General features: G+C 43.5%; 1 protein-coding gene across 3 annotated transcripts; it reads left to right on the forward strand.

Annotated features, from left to right (window-relative positions):
• The first annotated feature begins 12,330 nt into the window (after window positions 1–12,330).
• On the forward strand, window positions 12,331–22,146 carry miga2 (mitoguardin 2). Of its 3 annotated transcripts, none has more exons than XM_041897660.1 (15): window positions 12,331–12,418; window positions 13,366–13,747; window positions 13,999–14,209; window positions 14,490–14,608; window positions 16,329–16,449; window positions 17,387–17,553; window positions 17,898–18,015; window positions 18,237–18,337; window positions 18,497–18,606; window positions 18,878–18,950; window positions 19,066–19,152; window positions 19,375–19,473; window positions 19,785–19,919; window positions 20,124–20,294; window positions 20,701–22,146. In XM_041897660.1, exons 2-15 carry the CDS (start codon window positions 13,610–13,612, stop codon window positions 20,911–20,913), a joined length of 1,863 nt encoding a protein of 620 aa, XP_041753594.1. In that variant the 5' UTR covers window positions 12,331–12,418; window positions 13,366–13,609; the 3' UTR covers window positions 20,914–22,146. The 3 variants fall into 3 exon arrangements, with proteins under 3 accessions (XP_041753594.1, XP_041753596.1, XP_041753595.1); XM_041897662.1 differs by having other exon boundaries at window positions 17,387–17,523; XM_041897661.1 differs by lacking the exon at window positions 12,331–12,418 and adding an exon at window positions 12,427–12,641.
• Window positions 22,147–22,287: the final 141 nt, after the last annotated feature.

The raw sequence follows: 22,287 nt of genomic DNA on the forward strand, positions 1-22,287 counted from the left end.
ATGTCCTGTTAATCTATTGGGAAGAGATGCGATGACGCAGTTAAACATAGAAGTAAGACCGACAGTGAGGGGAATGCAGGCTTATGTGATAAAGGATAATATGGTTGTAAGTGGTGAAGGGGAACCATGTTATTGGTATAGCCAGGACCTGTTGAGGGGAGGTAACTCAGACATACCAAAGACCTTAGTAGACTTGACTAAAACCCTAGTACCTGACTCACCTAAAATGAAAGCAAAGGAAGCTCAAGAGGAGTGGTTAGATCTGGGGAAATGGGTGACACAGGCAAAGTATGTTAAAGACTGGCAGACTGCTCCTAACGGGGACCAACATAGCCAATCAACCGGCCGATATCGTAGGAAGTTGAATTGGAGAGCAGGTTGCACACCCGCTGTGCACCTAGACATAGGATGTGATAATTGATGACCAGACATTTTCCTCACAGAGGAACAAGAAAGAGACCTTGAGATTGTACCTCTAGAGTTGTGGTCTAAGGGACCAGCCGATGTGGGGTTAATTAAGGGAGTAACTCCAGTCCAGGTGGTTCCGCGGTCAAACCATAGGCCATACCAAAAACAATATCCAATGAAACCAGAAGCCATTATAGGGATTACTCCCACATTTGACCACTTACTCAAAGGTGGAGTGGTAATCCCGGGGGATGAGGCACAGTGTAATTCACCTGTATTTCCAGTAAAGAAGGCAGCTCCAAGCAATGATTGGCGAATGGTAATGGACCTACAGGGGGTAAATAAGAACATAATTCCAAGAGCACACTGTGTTCCAGACCCACACACTCTATTGAACCAATTGAAACCAGAACATTCTTACTTTACTGTGAAAGACATAGCTAATGCTTTCTTTAGTATACCTGTACATCCTGAAAGTCAAGGATGGTTTGGCTTTACCTTCAAAGGTCAGAAATACACATACTCGAGACTTCCACAAGGTTATTCGGAAAGTCCAACAATTTTTTCCCAGGCTATCACACGTAACCTGGGAATGTTTGAACCCCAAGAGGGGAGCCAAATTTTTATATACGTCAATGATATACTGGTAGCAAACCCCTCGAAGGAGGGGTATAAAAAGGATACTCTCCAGTTGTTAACTTTTATGGCAGGACAAGGGCAGAAGGTCAGTAAAAAGAAACTACAACTCTGGCAGAAAGAGGTAATATATCTAGGTCACACGATAACGCAGGATGGGAGAACCCTAAACTCGTCAAGAAAAACAGCAATATTAGAAGCTCCTAAACCTCTGAATAAGAAACAAATGATGAGCTTTTTGGGAATGATAAATTACTGTCGAGCATGGATTCCCCATTATGCTTTACACACTGGAAAATAGAGTGATCTTATCTATGGAAAAGCTATGGCAGCACATGATAAAATAATCTGGAATAACGAGGCTGATTTGCAATTTGAGGAAATTAAGCAATTATTGACCTCTTCAACGGTGCTGGCGTTCCCTAGATATGACAGACCATTCACTCAAACTGTGGATTGTAGAGAGGGATATATGACATCAGTACTGACACAAAAACATGGGGACAAAAATAAACCGGTAGCATATTTTTCTTTAAGACTTGATGAGGTGGCTCAGGCAATGACTGTCTGTTTGCAATCAGTTGTGGCAGCTGCTAATGCAGTGCAGGATTCAGCTTCAATAGTACTATACCATGATCTAACCTTAAAAGTTCCACATGCAGTGTCAATTCTGCTACTGGAACACAAGATAGCGTACATGTCACCAGCACGACACCTATCTTGTATGATAAGATTGCTGAACATGCCAAATCTAACTATTGAACAATGTACAACGCTGAATCCTGCAACATTGGTTCCAGTTGTGAATGATGGTAGTCCCCATAACTGTATTGAAGAAACTGAAAAAATTGTAATACCCAGGCCTGACTTAACAGACTTAGCTATACCATGTTGTGAAGTAACAATGTTTGTTGATGGATCTTCTAAGAAGAATCCTGATGGCACGAATGCAACTGGTTATGCTGTAGTGACAGAGAACGAGGTTCTAGCTGTTGAACCATTGCCAAGAAACGACTCTGCCCAACAGGCAGAGATAGTGGCATTAACAAAAGCATGCCAACTGGGTAAAGGGAAGGTTATAACTATCTATACCGACAGTGCATATGCCTTTAATACCGTCTTTGCTGTCCAGTGGAAGAATAGAGGAATGGTTACGACTTCGGGTAAACCAATAACACATGCAGAGTTGATTCTTGACCTCCTAGATGCAGTACTATTACCAAAAAAGCTCGCAATATGTAAGTGTGTGGTGCATACTACAGGGAAGGATAGCATTACTTTGGGGAATGCAAAGGCAGATGAGGAAGCTAAGAAGGCTGGGTCAAAACACTTCTCTGGTTCCAGTCAGCTGTCAAAAGAGGAAGTTTCGATAGATAGAGATCTACTTATAGAGAGCTACAGTAGGGCCCCAATTAAGGAAGTTCACAAATGGGTGAAGCAAGGCGCAGTAAATAAGGAAGGAATATGGGTCAAAGATAGCTTACCAATTCTCCCGAACTCACTGTTTAGATATGCTGCAATATTGACACATGGGCAGAGCCATGTGTCAACCGGAGGGATGGTAGAGCAGATTAGACAATACTTTGTTGCATATGGGATTACAAATTATTAACAAAACTTTTGTTCAAGATGTGTTATCTGTGCTCAAAGTAATCACCAGGGCAGACAAAGGGCACCTCTGGGTGAGTACCCTCCGGCTAAGTACCCCTTTCAAAATGTATTAATGGACTTTATAGAGCTGACCAAGAGTGAGGGAAAGAAGTGGTGTTTGACTATAATAGACAAATACACTAAATGGGTAGAAGCTTTCCCTACCTCCTCGGCAGATGCTATAACAGTAGCAAAAGCAATATGCCTGGATATAATACCAAGGTTCGGCCTTCCAGAAACTATTTTTTATGGATCCCATTTTTCTAATCAAGTAATAGATAATATTGGACAGAGGTTACAAATAAACATGAAGAAGCATTGTTCGTATAGCCCGAAATCGTCTGGACTTATCGAACGCATGAATCAGACGATTAAGGCTAGATTACGAAAAACTCACATGAGCACAGGAAGGAATTGGGTACAATGTCTGCCAATCATACTAATGACTATCAGAATAACGCCAGATAAGAATGGATTGTCCCCCTTTGAGAAAGTGTTTGGAAGACCTTACAGGATGTCACAGTTGGCATGGCCAGAACAGGCAGACATAGAAGTAGAAGACACATTGGCACAACACATGAGAAGACTGTTCATTAACCAAACACGTATGTCAAAGATTTTGTGCCCCACAGGAGAACTAAAGGAGAAGGTAACCCACTCCATCCAACCAGGTGACTGGGTGTGGATCCAATCCTTGAAGAAGAAAGACTGGAAGCAGCCCCGTTGGCAAGGTCCATATCAGGTCCTGTTGGTGACGGCCTTCGCTGTAAGAATTGCGGAAAGATCCACCTGGGTGCATGTCACACACTGTAAAAAGGTAAACCCAGCTACACCTGACGAACAAACACAGAGTTAGGAGAAAGAACCGATCACCACTAGGGCTCGGGGGTTGGCTCCTTAACGAAGATTCCCTTACCCTGTCTGATCATCCCTGTGTGAGTTCGATAGAAGGTAAAGCAATGGGTTGGCCTCTGGCGTCTGACATGTTCTCAGGGCGAGGGTGGGGATTCACAGGTCTCCTGACGGTAGGCAGCTGTCTGATTGTGGGGGCCATATTCCTAACACACTCAAACCCTCCTGATCCACCAGAAGTAGTAGTTAGCCTAACACAAGTTGATAAAATAATACCTGAGCACAGTCTACGAAGGCATAGGAGACAGCTAGACGTAGGGAAATGGGAAGTACTAGGGACTGTAGGGAAGGACATCACCTTTGAGGTCTTTGCGGACCAGTTGGGGAGTTGGGGACTACTGGCTGGTAGTATCGTAAAGGATAGGAGATATATATGTCACCATGTACATCCTGGGACCATGTAGTTGCTCATACCGAGCGGGGGGGTATGTCAATCTCCATACACAGTTTAAGGACAGGTGGAGTATTGTGAAAGTAAGGAATTACCAGAAATGGCAGTGCGACCCATATAAGGGTAGGTACTGTCTGAAAGTCCGAATTACGCTAAAACAGGTAAAGGCTACGAATGAGGGAATGTGGTACATAGGATTTGACCGCAAATGTTGTGGAGACCCATTAGTGGCTTTCTGGGTAGTAATCAACCCAGCAGATGTTACAGACCTGACAAGTGAGATATCCTCTTCAACTGGGGCACCCTATAGAGTAAACCTCTCTGAGGGAGGTAGTGAGACCGGGGCTGTGGTGAAGATAGTGCAAACTATAGACCTGAAGGAAGTAGTACAGGTGGAGACGGGGTATAGGGATCCTAACCTGTGGTTGGAATGGATTCAGTATACGGCAAGAACTATGTCTAAAGAGGACTGTTATGCCTGTGGGACAGCCAAACCAAGGTTAACAACTACTCCGTTCCCCTTGACGGGCTTTAACTCTCCGTCAGGTTTATCCTGCATGATTAAATTGTTCAAGCCACCTGGGAATGTGGTGAAGGAGTCTTGTAGTAACTTGCACTATCTGTATCCCCTGATAACAAAGTCACCCTGACCTAGGTTACCTCCGTTTGAAGTCTCAGGGGATTCTTACTATTGTTTCTCTAGGACTGATAAGATAGGATACAGGGTAGGGCATCTTAGCTCCTGCTCCGACACAGAGAATGTCACAACTAAAGAGACCATGACTAATCTCTCCTCTTTGTTGCAACCAGAGGATTTTAGGAACCAAAACCAGGCCCGTGCTGACATCTGGTGGTTATGTGGTGATAACAGACTGTGGCCTCACCTACATACTAATTGGACGGGAACCTGTGCGCTAGCTCAGCTGGCAATGCCCTTCACTCTCATCAAACAATCAAACGTGTCAGAGACTGGTGAGTTGTCACGTAGAAAGCGGGACCTCCTCCCAGGATCCTTTGATGAAAGGATATATATTGATGGGATAGGAGTACCTCGAGGGGTCCCAGAAGAATTCAAAGCTAGGAATCAGATCGCAGCTGGGTTTGAATCAAGTATTTTCTGGTGGTCAACAATTAATAAAAACGTAGATTGGATAAATTATATTTACTATAACCAGCAAAGATTTATAAACCACACTTGTGATGCAATAAAGGGATTGGCTGAGCAGACAGCGGCAACTAGCTTAATGGCATGGCAGAATAGAATAGCTTTAGATATGCTTTTGGCTGAGCGGGGCGGAGTTTGTGTTCTGTTTGGATCTATGTGCTGTACTTTCATCCCCAACAATACAGCACCAGACGGGTCCGTGACCAAAGCGCTTCAGGGATTCACCACGCTGGCTAACGAACTGGCTGAGAACTCTGGTATTGATAGCTCACTAAACGTTTGGTTTGATAACATATTTGGTAAATGGAAAACTATTGTTGTAACTATTCTGGGTGCAGCTATAGCTTCTATGGGTATACTTGTTCTTTGTGGATGTTGTCTTATTCCCTGTGTCCGAGGGTTGGTGAGCAAGGCGATGGAGGAGGCAGTTTCCCAACAGATGGTGAGATACGGCCCAATCCCGGACTCTGACCTAAGGAATGAAGGATATGACCTACCAGGCTTGGTGGAGGATGACGACGATTCAGATAGTTTGAGACTGGATGAAACTTTTCTTAGTTCTAATGTGTGAAGGTTGCAGTGAAGGTTGCAGGATTTTTCGTATGACTTATGTGTATAAAAGGATTGTAGCACCATTTTGTTTTAGAAATCCCAATGAATAAAGATCTCTGACTATGCAGATCGGGACTCTGTCCGTTACTTAAATCCCAAAAGACTTACAACCTTTTGGGAGACGCACAGAGACACTGAAATAGTTTGTTTAATAATTCACATAACACCAATGGAAGCACATGATGCTCCAGGATCTGATATCATACAGACCTGGTTTGATATACCAGGAACAGAACCTCACGTAACACTTTTAGTGGCCGTTAATTCCATTAATTTTCCAGTCTGTTGACAAAAACCTAATTAAAGTCCTATGCTTTGCAGAACTGATGGGGGTAACCACAGGAAGTGGAAATAACAGAGGAAAGACAGATGACAGTAGTTAAAGAAGAAACAAAACAGGAAAAGCTAAGGAAACAAATGGAAAGTATTATCACAGAAGACTTATGGGCAAAATATGATACAGATGTGGGTTTAGTAAATTCAGCTAATCCAATTTGCATTAAAGTAAAGGTAGACACTAGACCCCCATGGAAACAGCAATACCCAATGACATTGAAAGCAGAGGCAGGAATTCAAGCTACAATAGAGGGACTGATAAAAGCAGGGGTACTAAAGGCAGACAAACAGAAGTGGAGACTGGTTCATGACCTGAGAGCAATGAATGAAGTAGTTCAAGACTATAAAGCAGAGGTGCCCAATCCACACACACTGTTAACAAACATTCCATCAGATGCTAAATGTTTCTCAGTAATAGACTTATGTGGAGCATGTTTTAGTGTACCTTTAGCATAAGAAAGTAGACACTTGTTTGTTTTACTTACAAATGACAGCAATTTATATAAACGAGGAATTAGATTGAAACAAACGATTACTAATTTGATGGAGTACAATATAATTATTTTCATGTTTTGTTTATAGTTCAAACGTTTGGGTGGTTGATTAAGATGTACTATAGTGAATGTTAACGAAATGTACACTTTCTTTTCCAGGAGAATGGGAGTTTCATTATCTCTCTTTGTAATGTTTCCTGAGACTGTGAGCTGAGGAGAGCAGTTAGTAAAACTCAGCAATCTTATAATTAGGCCGTAAGAGGGAGTTACCAAATTAAATAAGGCCTAGCCATTTGTTTGTTTTTGCCCTACGTTTCACCACCTACACCAGCACACACAACCCACCTATTATGAATATTTGGTAGTTGTGTAGGGTTTTATTTTTGGTCTAGTGGATTTTTCACAGGTTAGAAATAATACACCTTAAAGGGCACATACAACTTAATTTTTGGACGTTTCTATTGCCATAGTTTTAATTACACACATGTAAGTTCTCCTGATAAGAAATATACTGAAAAAAACAATGTAAACCTGGTACACAAAATGTTTGAAATGTTTGAAATATCGTTAAATAATATCTGAGGTAAAGGGGAAGGAAAGGGAAAGAGGCACTCACTTAAATGGGGTTGAATGACCTCTGACCTCTGTTCTGACTTTCTGGCGAGGCCTGATCACCCTCACTCGAAAGCTAGAGACATTGTGTGAGATTTATATGTAGTATGTAAACACTAATAATTAGGAAGAAGTTTATAATTTAGCAATAGGCCTATGTATGATTCATACCATGACAAGGACAGAGAAAGAGAATGAGGGACACCTGTCGCTAGTCAATTTTACTATTCCTTGAATTACCTTATGGGATACAATTAAGTTAAGGTGTTATCAAGGGTTATCATTCTAAGTTGATTTGTTATTTTGTTTTAACAGACATTGTTGTTTTGTTTTTTGGGGCCTTACCTCTGGCACTAATGAGTTATTGCATGCAAGCTAACAGAATAATGCATCTAACACTGCATGAAATGCTTACGGGTTGACCCATACCAGTGCCGGTGCTTAGGGGACCATATGAGGATCCGCCTCTAGAGCAAATGGAAAGGGAATTAGAAGGGTATATCAGGCAACTAACTGTCATACATGAAGTTATATACCAACAGGAGAGAAGCAGAGTTCTAAAACCAGAGGCGAATCCAACACGACCAGTGGTCCCGGGGAAGAAGGTCTACGTCAGGGTCTTCAGAAGGAAGTGGAATGAACAGAGACATGAGGGACCCTACACCTTCATCCAGGCTACACCAACTGCCGTAAGGGTCGAGTGGAGCTCAACCTGGTATCATCTAAACCACTGCACCAGAGTACCACATGGAAACCGACGACCGAGAGATGAGAAAGCTAAGGATGCCGAGACCCTAGTGACGGAAGAAGGTCCCGAGCGAAAGGGACCAACGCCGGCCCGGAGTAGAGGCTCAGAAGCAGATGGTCATTATCGGAAGAGAGCCCTGCTTGGCCCTCTTCACAACAATGAGGACCCCTTGACTGCCCTTATGGCAACCTAGAATGTTTGTATGGGGTAGTGGCAGGAGGAGGATGGGCTTGTCTTGACTACAAGGACAAGCAACAGCTGAAGGACGCTGGACTTGGAGATATTAATCTCCCAGATTTATATCCTGTTCCATATTACTTCAGTGGTGATAAAGAGTCTAAGCATTAATTAAGGGAAATAGGTGAGGTAACATTTCAATTGATTTTGGTATTAAAACTAGGGGTCCCATATAGGACGCCTGGGGTAAACCTAAAATCCTAAAAATATAGAATAGGCCTCTCTCATGTTTTCTCTATGAAGTATATGCATGAAACATAGGGTTTCCGGTTTCAAGTGTCCAAGGACATGTCTCTTAATCCCTTACACAGGTTCTGCTTAGATTCAGAAAATGGTTGTTAGGGAGGTGTCCGAAGGTGTCCTGATATTGTTTATTGTGAGTATAACCTTAAATGCAAGGATTGTGCTTGATAGCATAAACATAATTATTCTTATGTTAGTTACTATATTAATCATTATATACTTTTGTAAGGATTTGGGACCAATGAAAGTCCCAAAGGGGGGATATGATGAAGATTTTTCAGTAAACTATTATATAAACAAAGTTAATCACAGACATGACGAACATATAGTCAGAATTCTCTGTTGCTAGGCAAGAACTTAATTGGTTCCTTTCACTGGGTTTGTGTGTGTGCGAAATGGGGATCTGACCTCGGGTCGAATTCCTCGCTCTTACCTAATCCATGGCTGTCCTACCTTATCAGGGACTGAAACCAGACTGTTGCCTTTTGCCTCTCTCCTCAAACAAAGTAGAGAGAGCGGAGCCAGAGTTTAACAGAGTTTAGACTAATCATGAGTAATTACAGCATGACAGGAGGGAAGAGAGGAGTGGGTTTGGGTACGTTTGAAAGATTGAGTGTGGACCTGTCATGTCCAACAATCAATCTTCAGGTCAAGCCAGGGTGAGCTGGGGTTGAACAGAGTTTAAACTGAACATTATTATTTTTGCATGACTAGGGATTGATTGATTGTACTACTATTGATTCTAGACTGAATAAAAGTCCAATTTAGCCGCTATCATAGACTAAGGAAGTGGGCGGAGCGGTAGAGAGCGGGAAACTGAGGATGGTGGTGGGGGAACCCAAGAGGGAGGGGCTTTAAGCTAAGATGTATGTGAATATGACTATATAAACAGAGAGCTGAGAGGTAGACGAGAGTTGCTCTGCAGACCAGCTTGGCTTTCGTTGCTCTATGTAATAAAGTCTATCTTGATTCTACAAAAACTCTGGAAGAACATTGATTTTTAAGAAGTATAGTGATAATTTTCCACATCACTCTTACCCTGGAAAACTCAATCTGCCTCTCTCGCACGGAACATTTCTGATCCCCAGCCCCATGGGCACCCCTATAATTAGCACATACCACTACTTTCCCCAATGCTACACATTCCTTTGTCTCATGCCCTTCTGTACACTTCTCACACCTTGGAACCTCCCTCCTACACACTGCTGCCACATGCCCATAAGTTTGACACCTGTAACATCGTAATGTATTCAGCTCATAAGCTCGTACTGGATAACTTATATATTCTAACTTCACTTTGTCGGGCAAAGACTCAACTTCAAAACTCAAAAGACCAGACAATGATCCACTCTCGCCACCCTGTTTGCGTCACACCAAACGACGAGCATCACAAACACCAGGAATCTTCCCCTTCAGTTGGTCAACTTTTACATCAAATCAAATCAAATCAAATTGTATTGGTCACATGCGCCGAATACAACAGGTGCAGACATTACAGTGAAATGCTTACTTACAGCCCTTAACCAACAGTGCATTTATTTTAAACAAAAAAAATAGTAAAAATAAAACAACAACAAAAAAAGTGTTGAGAAAAAAAAGAGCAGAAGTAAAATAAAGTGACAGTAGGGAGGCTATATATACAGGGGGGTACCGTTGCAGAGTCAATGTGCGGGGGCACCGGCTAGTTGAGGTAGTTGAGGTAATATGTACATGTGGGTAGAGTTAAAGTGACTATGCATAAATAATTAACAGAGTAGCAGCAGCGTAAAAAGGATGGGTGCAAATAGTTTGCAGTGCAAATAGTCCGGGTAGCCATGATTAGCTGTTCAGGAGTCTTATGGCTTGGGGGTAGAAGCTGTACTGCTACCCCAGTAATCACTCCTTTCAATGGCGCCCTTTTCTTGAGAAACGATTCACATTTTTTGCCCCCATTTGTTTAACTCCAAGCGCCTTCTCCCTCTGACCAGCAGAAACACAAACAATTATCACTAGACCACTTCTGGTTACCCTCACCGATTCCACTATACCCAACTATTTTTTCACCCATCCTGAAAACCACAAATGGATAAGCCAAAAGGCAATGGTCCACTTTTTCCAAAAACTTCACTCCTACTGTCACAGACTCATCTTTATCCTGATCCTCAGTGCAAGCCTCGGTCTCCGAGTATTTCACCACACCTACCACCTACCGATACTTCACCTCATTCACTTCCATTTCTCCTCCCGTCTTCAGCTCACTCTGCTTACTTTTTCTACCACTCTTCTTTAACAAACCTTCTCCCTTTTTTCCGTCATTTTTAACCGACTCAAGCTCACAATCTTCCTCCCTCTCTCTCTTAGACCTCCTCTGCCTCTTTTTTTCCCCTCCATTCCTCCTCCATATTCCAAGTATACGTCTCCTTATGATAATACTGCACTTCTCCTGACATACATCTTGTTCTTGCTTTCTCAAGGGAAGCCATTTACGAGGCTCTCCAACCAAATCTTTGTCTAAAGTTACTTCCACCGTACTCCTGATTCGCACCAGGGGACTCTGGCATCGCTGCCTTTCTCTCAATTTTCTTATTTTGTTCTTGGCTAACCCGTCTGAAAAGTTCTTGCTTCGCCACAACGAACTTACAGTACACCTAGCTTAGTTCCTGAGGGAGTACATCATAATGGGAACATTTTATTAGTGGAAAAATATTTCAGTGAATGAATGATGTAACGAATACAATGCAGTAGTAGAAGGATTTAAAAACATATATCCCCCTCTAAAAGTCCATATTTGGGAAAATCTAATTATTGATATCCTTTGACTTGCAGAATTGTATATAAAAAAGCAATAAAACGCCTTATTATAAGCACAGATCAGTGGTACAATCATTGACTTGAACTAGTTATAATTAAGAGCCATTACAGTGTTAGGGCCATGCTCTTCAAGACATCCCTTTCATCATCAGCAGTATCAGCAATGAGCAGCAGCAGCAGCAGCAGCAGCAGTATCTTTCTTGGTTGCAGCATAAGCATCACTAACATTTTTGGCATTTTAGCTAATGCTAACCTTAACTCTTTTCCAAACCTTAACCTAATTATCCTAACCTGCTACATTAATTATCCTAACCTGCTGAGTACGTTTTCATAACCTGCTACGAAACGTCAATAGCGTTCACCAGCTTGTAACTTCCTAAAAACCGGAAATGAGTTATTTCTAGTTCGTTCAGCCATTCCTATGGGGAAAATTCATGGGAAAATAATAGGGTTTTGGGATAAACGCCGAAAATAAGGTTAACACAGGCTTAGGATATCTTATACGTTTTGTTCTATGAGATAATATCAGTCAGTTAACATTATCTTTATGAATTATTTGCTTCATGTGCTTTCAAAAAAATTACATAAATGCTTCAAAATTCACAAAAAGCAACGTTAGCTGATGAATATGCCGTTACTATTGCTATCTATTCTGGTTAATTCTGACGTAAACTGCCAGTATCCCATCTAGTCAAAACCCACCACCACCAATACCATCACCAACACCAGCACTGTCCACAAACTACACTCAAGATAGGAGTAGATACTCATCTCACATGATTTAAAACAATAATGGCCTTTTATTCCGATCCAACTCTGACAACACAGTTGTGTGCTCAAAAATAAATACATAATCCGTGTTAAATATGAGATTACTTTAATGCTATTGATCCATTTTTGGATTAGACGTTTTGACTTTTCACCTAATTTTTGCCATGGAACAAGCAAGAGTCAGGCCCCGATCTTTGATACTATTGGATATCCGATGTACACCCGCCTCCTTCCTCTTATGATTGACCACAATAGGAACGCGCCCGAATATACTCAACAGCCATTGGTCTACCATGGTATCAATTACAAAGGTGTCTGCCCCGAAGCAAATATCAGCATAGTGTGTGAAATGCGGCGCTGAATGTCCTTCTACAGCACTTTGCATGCCCAATGTGCATTAGTAGCTTTTGGATGTAGGTATTCTCCGAACTATTGTGTTAGGTATCTTTCTTATCCATAAAAGGGTTAGCAATCTCTTGAATATACAGTTTTTAGTAGTCCATCAGAGACCGTTGACTGAGTGATCTGACAACCAGGCCGGATTGAAGCCAGCAGTAGCTGTCAGTGCTCGAATCAAAGTTCCTAGCTGGCTAACTAGCATGTCCGGCTAGTGGGGTTGGTCATCAATCAGGATAGGTTTGTAATATTCCATTAGCAGCCAAAACCGAAGAGACCTTATTGATGTTACAAAGGTTATCGTCAAATATGATAACCCTTGAAAGTTGTTGTGAACCTGCAGATAGATAGCTGTGAGGGCTTGTCAGCTAGCATGATGCTAATGCTACTTTGACAGCCAGGCTGTGAGGGTCTCTCTCTTTGAGTTAATGTTTGGTCAAAGTAAAAAATAAAAACGTTAAACATGTTTATTAACTTCTAGAGGAAGCTTGTCTACTCTCATATTTAGTTGGTCGTGCTTCTTTGATGTTATGCTGGCTAGTAACTAACGTTAGCTAGCTAGTTAAGAGTGTAAGTAACGTTACAGCTGTCATGTGGTGGCCTGTGTAGCGTCTACTTCACTCTGTTCTCGATGCTGTGGGTGTGTTACATTATATAGCCTGAGACGATGTTATCTGACTAAGTTTAAGATCACAGTTAATTTCAGTTCATTACATATTTGTGAAGTAGTCAGATTTTGCTATCACTGATCGATATCACTTCATTGTGGTCCTCTGTAGCTCAATTGGTAGAGCATGGCGCTTGTAACGCCAGGGTAGTGGGTTCGATCCCCGGGACCACCCATATGTAAAAATATATGCACACATGACTGTAAGTCGCTTTGGATAAAAGCGTCTGCTAAATGGCATATTAAATTATTAAAATATTATTGCAGCATGATGACAACAATTCACATTCCCCCTAGGTTTACACGGGTCGAGAAACATGGTGCCTTTGGATAAGTGAAGAAGAGAGACAGGGCACCAAAACCAGTGTGGACAGGACTCTGGGAACACTGGTTGCAGCTACAGTCTGAAGCTGGACCAACGGGACCCACACAGACTCAGAAGTGGCTGACTACAGCCCAATCACAACCAGGACCAGGCACTGTGCTGGCTGTCTGGTCTCCGAGCAGAACAGAACAGAGAAGGAAGCCCCTTAGGAGGTGGATGTTAAGGGGTTGTTGGAGGCTCTGTGGGCATTCTACTGAAATGTCAATCAGAAGAGCAGAAGGGATGTCTATTGCCCAGGCCTTGGCCATGACTGTGGCTGAGATCCCTGTGTTTCTCTACTCCACCTTTGGGCAGGTAAACAACGTCCCCAAGAAGACACATTTTCAAGTAAACTATTGAATATGTTTGTAAGAATCTGCTCCAAAAACATTGCAAAGAACGATGTTGCCAAAAAAAAGCATATGTTTGTTCATTATTAGCAAGTAACTGTTATTTGCACCCCCCAATATTTGACACACAGAAGATACACATTTGATACATAAGCATGTATGCTTCAAGTGGTTTGAGCTTGTGGTGACCACTCACCCCATCTCTTTTCCCATCAGTCCATATTCTCTCAGCTGAAGCTTTCTCCCAGTCTGAAGAAGGTGCTGTTCGCCACGGCTCTGGGGAGCGTAGCCCTGGCCCTCACCGCCCACCACATGAAGAGACGCGGCAGGAAACGAAAACAGGCAACGGCTGCGAAAGATGAGCAGAAGCAGGTGGGAATACCAGAGGCGTTGCTCCGGTCAGGGAGACCATCATCTCTGAGGAGAGGTGAGTTTCACTTCAATGTGATTGCTGGTGGTTTCAATCAGGCTGTGGAATTGGCTCATGATTTGTTGATGTGTTTGTTGGTTGGCTGATTGACCTCAAGGAAGTAAAAGGGATTAAGTCAAGTAAGTTGGCTCATTGACACGCTGGTGTTTCCATAAGGCTGTGTGGACACTGTATGTGAAAGCTGTTTCAGCATGATCACGATTAGAACACCAGTTTTAATGTGATCCAAATGCCTTGTTGATAGAAGTGTTAGCTAACAGCCGCATTTCCGTCCCAGGTGGTCCGTTTCCCGGGCGACAGATAATGAGCCCCAGCGTGCGGAGCAACGAAACAATGAGCGGCATCTCTTCACTGGCTCCCAGCAAACACTCAAGCTCCTCCCACAGCATAGCTTCTGTACGTTTGACACTCCTTACTTTCTTTCTATCACTCAAATAAAACACATTTTTCATATACGCCGAATATAACTGGTGTAGACTTTACCATGAAATGCTTTCTTACGAGCCCTTCCCAATGATGCAGAAAAAAAATAGTAACACAAGGAATAAAATATACAGTGGAGCTATATACAGGGTGTACCAGTACCAGATCAATGTGGAGCTATATACAGGGATTAACAGTACCAGATCAATGTGGAGCTATATACAGGGAGTACCAGTACCAGATCAATGTGGAGCTATATACAGGGAGTAACAGTACCAGATCAATGTGGCGCTATATACAGGGAGTACCAGTACCAGGTCAATGTGGAGCTATATACAGGGAGTACCAGTACCAGATCAATGTGGAGCTATAAACAGGGAGTACCAGTATCAATGTGCAGGGATATGAGGTATTTGAGGTAGAAATGTACATGAAGGCAGGGCAATGTGACTAGGCATTAGAATAGAAAACAATAAGAGTAAAATAAAGAACAGAGTAGCCTCAGCAAATTGTGTAAAAGTGTGTTTGTGTTATGTCGGTGTGCGAATGTAAATGTGTGTGTACGCGTAGGGTCAGTGCAGATAGTCAATTAAATGGTTACCCGGGCTATCTAGCATTCTTATGGCTATTAAGCAGTCTTATGGCTTGGGGGTGGAAGCTGTCTCGTAGCCTGTTGGTCCTAGAGCCGATGATCCGGTACCGTTTGCCGGATGATAGTGGAGTGAACAGTCTATGGCTTGGGTGGCTGGAGTCTTTGGCAATTTTTCAGGCCTTTTTCTGACACCGCCTGATATAGAGGTCCTAGATGGCAGGGAGCTGAGCCCCAGTGACGTACTGGGCTGTCCGTACCACCCTCTGTAGCGTTTTGCGGTCAAGGGCGGTGCATTTGCCATACCAAGCGGGGATGCAGACAGTCAAGATGCTCTCGATGGTGCAGCTGTATAACTTTTTGAGGATTCGAGGGCCTATACCAAAGGGGAAAGAGGCGCTGCCGTGTCCCTTTCACGGCTGTGCGGGTGTGTGTGGACCATGTTAAGTCCTTAGTGATGTGGACACCAAAGAACTTGAAGCTCTCAACCCACTCCACTACAGCCCCGTCGATGTGGATGGGGACGTGCTCTACCCCCTGTTTCCTGTAGTCCACAATCAGCTCCTTGGTCTTACTGACGTTGAGGGAGAGGTTGTTGTCCTGGCACCACACTGATAAGTCTCTGACCTCCTCCCTGTAGGCTGTCTTATCGCTGTCAGTGATCAGGCCTACCACTGTCGTGTCGTCAGCAAACTTGATGATGGTGTTGGAGTCGTGCGTGGCCATGTAGTCGTGGGTGAACAGGGAGTACAGGAGGGGACTATGCACACACCCCTGAGGGGCCTCTGTGTTGAGGATCCACATGGCGGAGGTGTTGTTGCCTACCCTCACCACCTGGAGTCGGCCCATCAGGAAGTCCAGGATCCAGTTGCAGAGGGAGGTGTTCAGTCCCAGGGTCCATAGCTTGGTGATGAGCTTGGAGGGAACTACGGTGTTGAACGCTGAGCTGTAGTCTATGAAGAGCATTCTCACATAGTTCTCACTCATTCTGATTTCACTCCTCTTTCTCAGTGTATCCTTTACCTCACTTAACTCTTTTTAGATCCTCGTGGTCCATGGTCCCTCAAGAATTCAATTTGTAATTGGCTTTTTGTTGTGTCACAGATGCGAGTCCCGACTTCTCCGAACCAGTCGGCCAATCCGTCGACTCCCTGGGAGGCAGAGCCTGTGGAGGAGGAGTCGGGAGCCATGGGGGACGCAAACGCAGAGAACCTGTACATCATTGGTAATAATACCCCTTCATGAATTCCCTCAAAGATTCAGCGAAGGGGACTGTCCATAACAAACTGAGACAGTGTTTGATGTGCTTTTACATTTTGAGTGATTTAGCAGCCACTCTTATCCAGAGTGACTTACAGGAGAAAATAGGGTTAAGTGCTTTGCTCAAGGGCACATCGACAGATTTTTCACCTTGTCTGCTCTGGGATTCGAACCAGCAACTATTCAGTTACTGGCCCAACGCTCTAAACGCTAGGCTACCCGCCCGCAAATGGGGAAAAGTATTTCCCAAAGTGGAATTGGTTATTAGTTGACATTCAGAAGAACTGTTTGGCTCAATGCAAGGGGCTATGAGGACCCTTGGGTAGAGGAAGAATAGGAGCGGGACATTGACATAGAGGGTTACATCTGACTATGTTGTATTTCCTTCACTGTTAGTCTTTCCATTAATACCTGGACAAAGACATCTCTGTAATTCATCTAGACTCAGTTATCTTTCCTTGAAAACCAAATGTCTGGGAGGCCTCCCAGTCCTTAGATGTCATTATCAAACAACCTGGCAGGATAGCATCACTCATCCTGGCATTTTACAATGCATCAAAATACTAAGTACTGCAATTAAGCTGTGGTTGTGTTCCAATCTCCCTACTGTTTTTTCCCCAATGCACAATCGCTCTCTCCCTCTACTGCATTTAAAGAAACAATGGATTGATTTAAGCATGGGTTTTACATCCACCAAGTGCACTGCACACTGGTGGAAAGGGTAAGGAATAGGAACAGACCCTAAAGTAACCCCCCCCCCCCACCAGGAATACCGTTCTTCCTGATTAATTCGTAATTCCTGCTTTTCTGGCATTTATCATTCATATCATTGAACCTACCTATCCCTTAGCCAAAATCCAGATGTTCTATGTTGTTCTAATCACATCTCTCCCCTCCCCCAGGCATGGAGCTGTTTGAAGAGGCCCTTCAGAAGTGGGAGCAGGCCCTGAACATTCGGCACCACACCCACTCCAATGCCTCCAACGCCAGTACCAGCCTGGCCCTGGAGGGGGCAGCGGCCTGCCCCGACCTGCCCACGGTACGCCACAGAACTATATCACTCTCAACGGTACGGTACACTTTTATTTATTTGATTTATCCTTTATTTAACAAGGTGAGTCCCATTGAGATATGCATCTCGTTCTCAACGGAGCCCTGGTCAAGAGGAAACAGCACTCTCACAAATCCACCAAAGATTACATTAAAACTGGAGGCCAGTGTCACTTAAAATCGGAGGGCAGGCTCATTGTAATGGCTGGAGTGGAATTGAATGAGCCCATCATCCGATTTCTTCCTCCACCAGCCTCCATTTCCTTAAAGATTCAGAGAAAGGATGGGCAACTCCGGCCCTGGAGGGCCACTGTGATTTGAATTAATCAACTAATGTAGTGATGTTTGTTTTCATGGTTTCAGTCTGAGTCGCGTAACAAGGTCTTTGCCGAGAAGCTGGAGACCCTCCTGCACCGGGCCTACCACCTACAGGAGGACTTCGGTACCACCATTCCCCCAGATAGCCTGCTGGCAGACTTTGGTAATTAATATGCCACAATGTTTTTGTTATTAGCCATTAGCATGCAGCTAGCGCAAATCTGTTGATTTCCTTTTGGATGGTAACTGTAGCATTTAGCTATTAGCATGCAACATGAATCTGTTGATTTTCTGTTTACACAGTAGCTTTTATCCATAATGGGTCATTTGGCTTACATAGTCCTTGTGTTGTGGCTCAGACTGTTTGCTTTGTTGTCCTGTCAGAGAGTGAGGATACACTCATCCTGCCAAACTTGGAGAGTAGAATTCGCGAAGACGACGCCACTACGATCACTTCGGACGACTCCTTCTTCTCAGCGGCAGAAGTTTGTTTCTCTTTCTTTCTCTATCTCTCTTTCACTCACGCACGTATGCTCTCTTTCTCTCTCCCTCACACAGTCTCTCTCTCTCTCTCATATGACTATCATATATCCTATGTTTTGAACATGTGTTGAGGATTGTGCCTCTCCCTCTCTACTCTGCAGCTGTTTGACAACCTATCTCTGGAGGTGTGTCAGCCTCTGAGGCCCGCTGCTCTTTACGATGAGGCTGTGTCACTAGTCCAGGACGGCAGCGTGCCCTGTCGAGAGCTCCGGTAAGGACTAGCTAGGTACTGGACCTAGGTTCAAATAATAGTAGTATTTTTGGAGCACTTGATTGAGTGCCAGATGGGAGAGTGTACTTTTGGGACTATTCCATAGATTCCATTGCGCCAGGGAAGATCAATCAAGCGCAGCTCTAAGTATTTGGAAGAAAACAAATACTATTTGTGAAGTGTTACTCACAACCATATATTTCCGACATAAAACTAACTGATAACTATTCGCATTTCTGATTTCCATCTTTTCCCCCTTGCCGTCCCTCAGAACTGAGCTGCTAGAATGCTACGGTGACCAAGACTTCCTAGCCAAGCTCCACTGTGTGAGACAAGCCTTCCAGGTCTGAAATCCTTACTGAAGATGACTTATTGGTATATGGACAATGTCTCTATGGATTTGATGTGACTAAGATGGGTCATCTTTGCTGAAGTTCACAGCGGTTGTTGTTTCGGCAGGTTCTGTTGCTGGACGAAACTCACCGGACGTTCTTCATGGAGACCGGCAAGCAGATGATCACAGGACTCATGACCAAGGCAAACAAGGTGACAACACTAACCCATACAATACAATGTAACTTTGTCCATTGAAATGGAAATGTAGTATTTCTGCTGTAAGTTATTTCATTCCCATCCTCCCGGACGGACAGTACACAGAGTGAGACTGCTCCTCACCAACACTCTTCTTCTCTCTGAACATGAATGTTACTTTATAATGCTCTGATTGGGTTTTTTGTTGAGTTGGTTGTGTTCCTCTTTCACCTGTAGAGTCCCAAAGCCTTTCTGGAAACCTATGAGGACATGCTTCTTTACACCCAGAGAGAGGAGACCTGGCCAGTCAGCAAGATGGAACTGCAGGGGCGAGGGGTGAGACATTATTTTCCAAAAAAAATGATGTTTTCTCTCTTTTGTACCTTCAAGATGCTGTAGGTAGAATCAGTGTCTATAAATTGCTCTGGGTAGACTGACTTTAGTGTGTGACAACTCGTGAACTCTCACATTTTCCATGTGGTATGAAGCTGGGCCATATTCATTACAAACCAAACAGGTAGGGACTACCGTTTTGTTTTTTCTTCTACCAATAACAAGCGCTCGTTATTCTATGGTGTGCCCTAATGAATATATGTCCCAGGTGTTTTTAAAGCTCCTGACCTCGTATGATCTATGACCTTTATCAGGTGGTGGTTATGAACTTCTTTGACATCGTGCTGGACTTCATCCTGATGGATGCCTTCGATGACCTGGAGAGCCCGCCCTCGTCCGTTGTGGCCGTGCTCAGGAACCGTTGGCTCTCTGACAGCTTCAAAGAGACAGTGAGACAGACAGACACACACAATCCTATAGTCAACATGATCTATTGATACTAGCTCTGTTACAACTGCAATACAAACACAACCAACATTACACAGCATAATTATAATTACACAGGCAGACATAGAAAACAGGCTCTATTGCATTCACTGCAACTATACCATTGGTTAAAATGTAATAAAGCATACTTTGTGTGTGTTTCTCAGGCCCTGGCTACTGCGTGCTGGTCCGTTCTGAAGGCCAAGCGGCGTCTGTTGATGGTTCCAGACGGCTTCATCTCCCACTTCTACGCCATATCAGAACAGGTCAGCCCCGTCCTGGCCTTTGGCTTCCTGGGGCCGCGACAGCACCTCAGTGAGGTGTGCACCATCTTCAAGGTGAGTTTTAATCGTAACTTTTTTCCCCCTGACTTTTAGTCTCCAATTTACAACTAGCGGTATTTAGAGGTCACACATCACTTCTATGTTTTTATTTGCTACTAATTTACTCTTCATTCACTTGTGATTTTGTAAGGAATTTTGTGCTTGTGCTTTCTGTGTCTGTCTGCGTCCTTCCTTCCATCTGTCTGTCCTTGTTACCTTACATCACCAGTTTAATCACACTGATCTCTACGATGCCTTCATCTCTCAAGTATCATAATCCCTGTAGACAGTCTACCGATTTTCAGGAGTGAAAATGAATGTGGAAAACAAAGATTGCTTTTTCTTATAGGACATTCCTCACAATGTACTGAACTCTGTATTTGCTTATTTCTCCCTCTGTCTTTCTCTTCTCCCTCCCCAGCAACAAATAGTGCAGTACCTGAAGGACATGTTTGACCACGACAAGGTGCGCTTCACCTCGGCCCAGTCGTTAGCCGAGGACATCCTGAGCCTGTCCCACCGCCGCAGTGACATCCTGCTGGGCTACCTGGGCATCGACAGCCTGCTGCAGCCCAACGGAGCTCTGCCCCAAGGAGACACAGAAGCCGGCCCCAGCCCCTCCAACCACCACTGAGACATGGGTAGTGATCAGTAGGGATGTTATGAAAGAGTGAAACGGGGAGGTAATACATTAATTTGTCCAATAAGAACATCGATTTTCATTTTCAGTTAGAAAGTGGTTTGCTACTGTGTGGCGTAATGAATATGACCCTGTGTCTGATTTAGCTGGGCTGGAAGGGACTGGACTGGTTTTGTCAAAGCCGCACTTAACAGGCAAGATTTAGGAGGGTTGTTATTTTCATGCTTGAACTGCAGCATCACCTTGTCAGTCTGTGGTACTACACCCTAAACATAACAGCCACCAATCGAACAGAACCCGACTTGTATTGAACCTTACATGAAAGAGGGACGTTTTTGTTCCATCTCTCCCCTTATGTTTTATCATCAGAGTTTTATCTGGAGTTTTAGATCAGTCAATACTAGTAATCCCTTTTTTCCCCCCATGTCTGATGAATCAACAACCAACCGACAAGAAAATGTTTATGTTGTGTCTATGTAATGGATGTACTGTAAGTGTGTATTCTGAGGCAGGGGATCCGAACCGATCCCCTCTTTATTATCATCCTGACACCCTTGGCCAATAGAAGGTGTGCACTGAGACGTGATGTCATAGTCTGCTGCAGGACTCATTGCTTCTGTCTCCTCTATCCATTGATTTGATCATCCATTTCATTTAGCATATATAGTGTTAGGTGCCGTATTGATGAAAAAAGCACCTATTCATTCAAGAGAATCTGTAATACAAATGTCTAATACTGTACGTAAGGTCAGGCAGGGCATTGGACAGTTAGAAACTTGTGTGTACAGAAAAGTGCACTGATATTCCTATCTTGTCCTAATACTTAAAATATTGTGATATTGTCAGTATCAAGGTACTGTGGGGGTAAAAAAGATGACAAACAGGGGGATAACACCCCTGAAATCCTAATAATATACTGTAGCATTTACCTCGGTGACAAACTGACGTGTGACAATGCAGGCTGAATTTAGACTACGCTTGGGAGAACAAGAAATAGGATATCATTAACTGCTTTGATGAAATGGGAGACTGTCAATTCTGATGATTGGTGTCGAGTTCGGTGTGTGTGTGTGAGAGTGTAATCCATCATTCTTATTGTCTGTAATCACGCTTAGTCTGTAAGAAACCGTGATACCGGTATGTACCGCACCTAATGTTATGTACCTAACGGAGCAGGATGAGATGTGGTCTATCCAGACTTTTTTTTAAAAGTTAATTTCTGCTGTTTTTGAGAAGCATTGTTTCTGAATAGCACGCTTCCCACTACTAATATTCTCACATGCCCTCTGCTCTCAACAAAAGACAGGAGCAATTTCTGAATAGCGCGCTTCCCACTACTAATATTCTCACATGCCCTCTGCTCTCAAC

The sequence above is a fragment of the Coregonus clupeaformis genome, chromosome 15 (genome assembly GCF_020615455.1).
Source record: "Coregonus clupeaformis isolate EN_2021a chromosome 15, ASM2061545v1, whole genome shotgun sequence".
Taxonomy (NCBI): domain Eukaryota; kingdom Metazoa; phylum Chordata; class Actinopteri; order Salmoniformes; family Salmonidae; genus Coregonus; species Coregonus clupeaformis.

What these genes read in the sequence shown, in the direction of transcription:
- miga2 (XM_041897660.1), top strand. Translation starts at nt 13,610, where the DNA reads ATGTTAAGGGGTTGTTGGAGGCTCTGTGGGCATTCTACTGAAATGTCA. An exon ending in CCTTCTTCTCAGCGGCAGAA is followed by an intron (nt 18,338 to 18,496) that starts GTTTGTTTCTCT and finishes TCTACTCTGCAG; the next exon opens with CTGTTTGACAACCTATCTCT. An exon ending in TGGAACTGCAGGGGCGAGGG is followed by an intron (nt 19,474 to 19,784) that starts GTGAGACATTAT and finishes GACCTTTATCAG; the next exon opens with GTGGTGGTTATGAACTTCTT.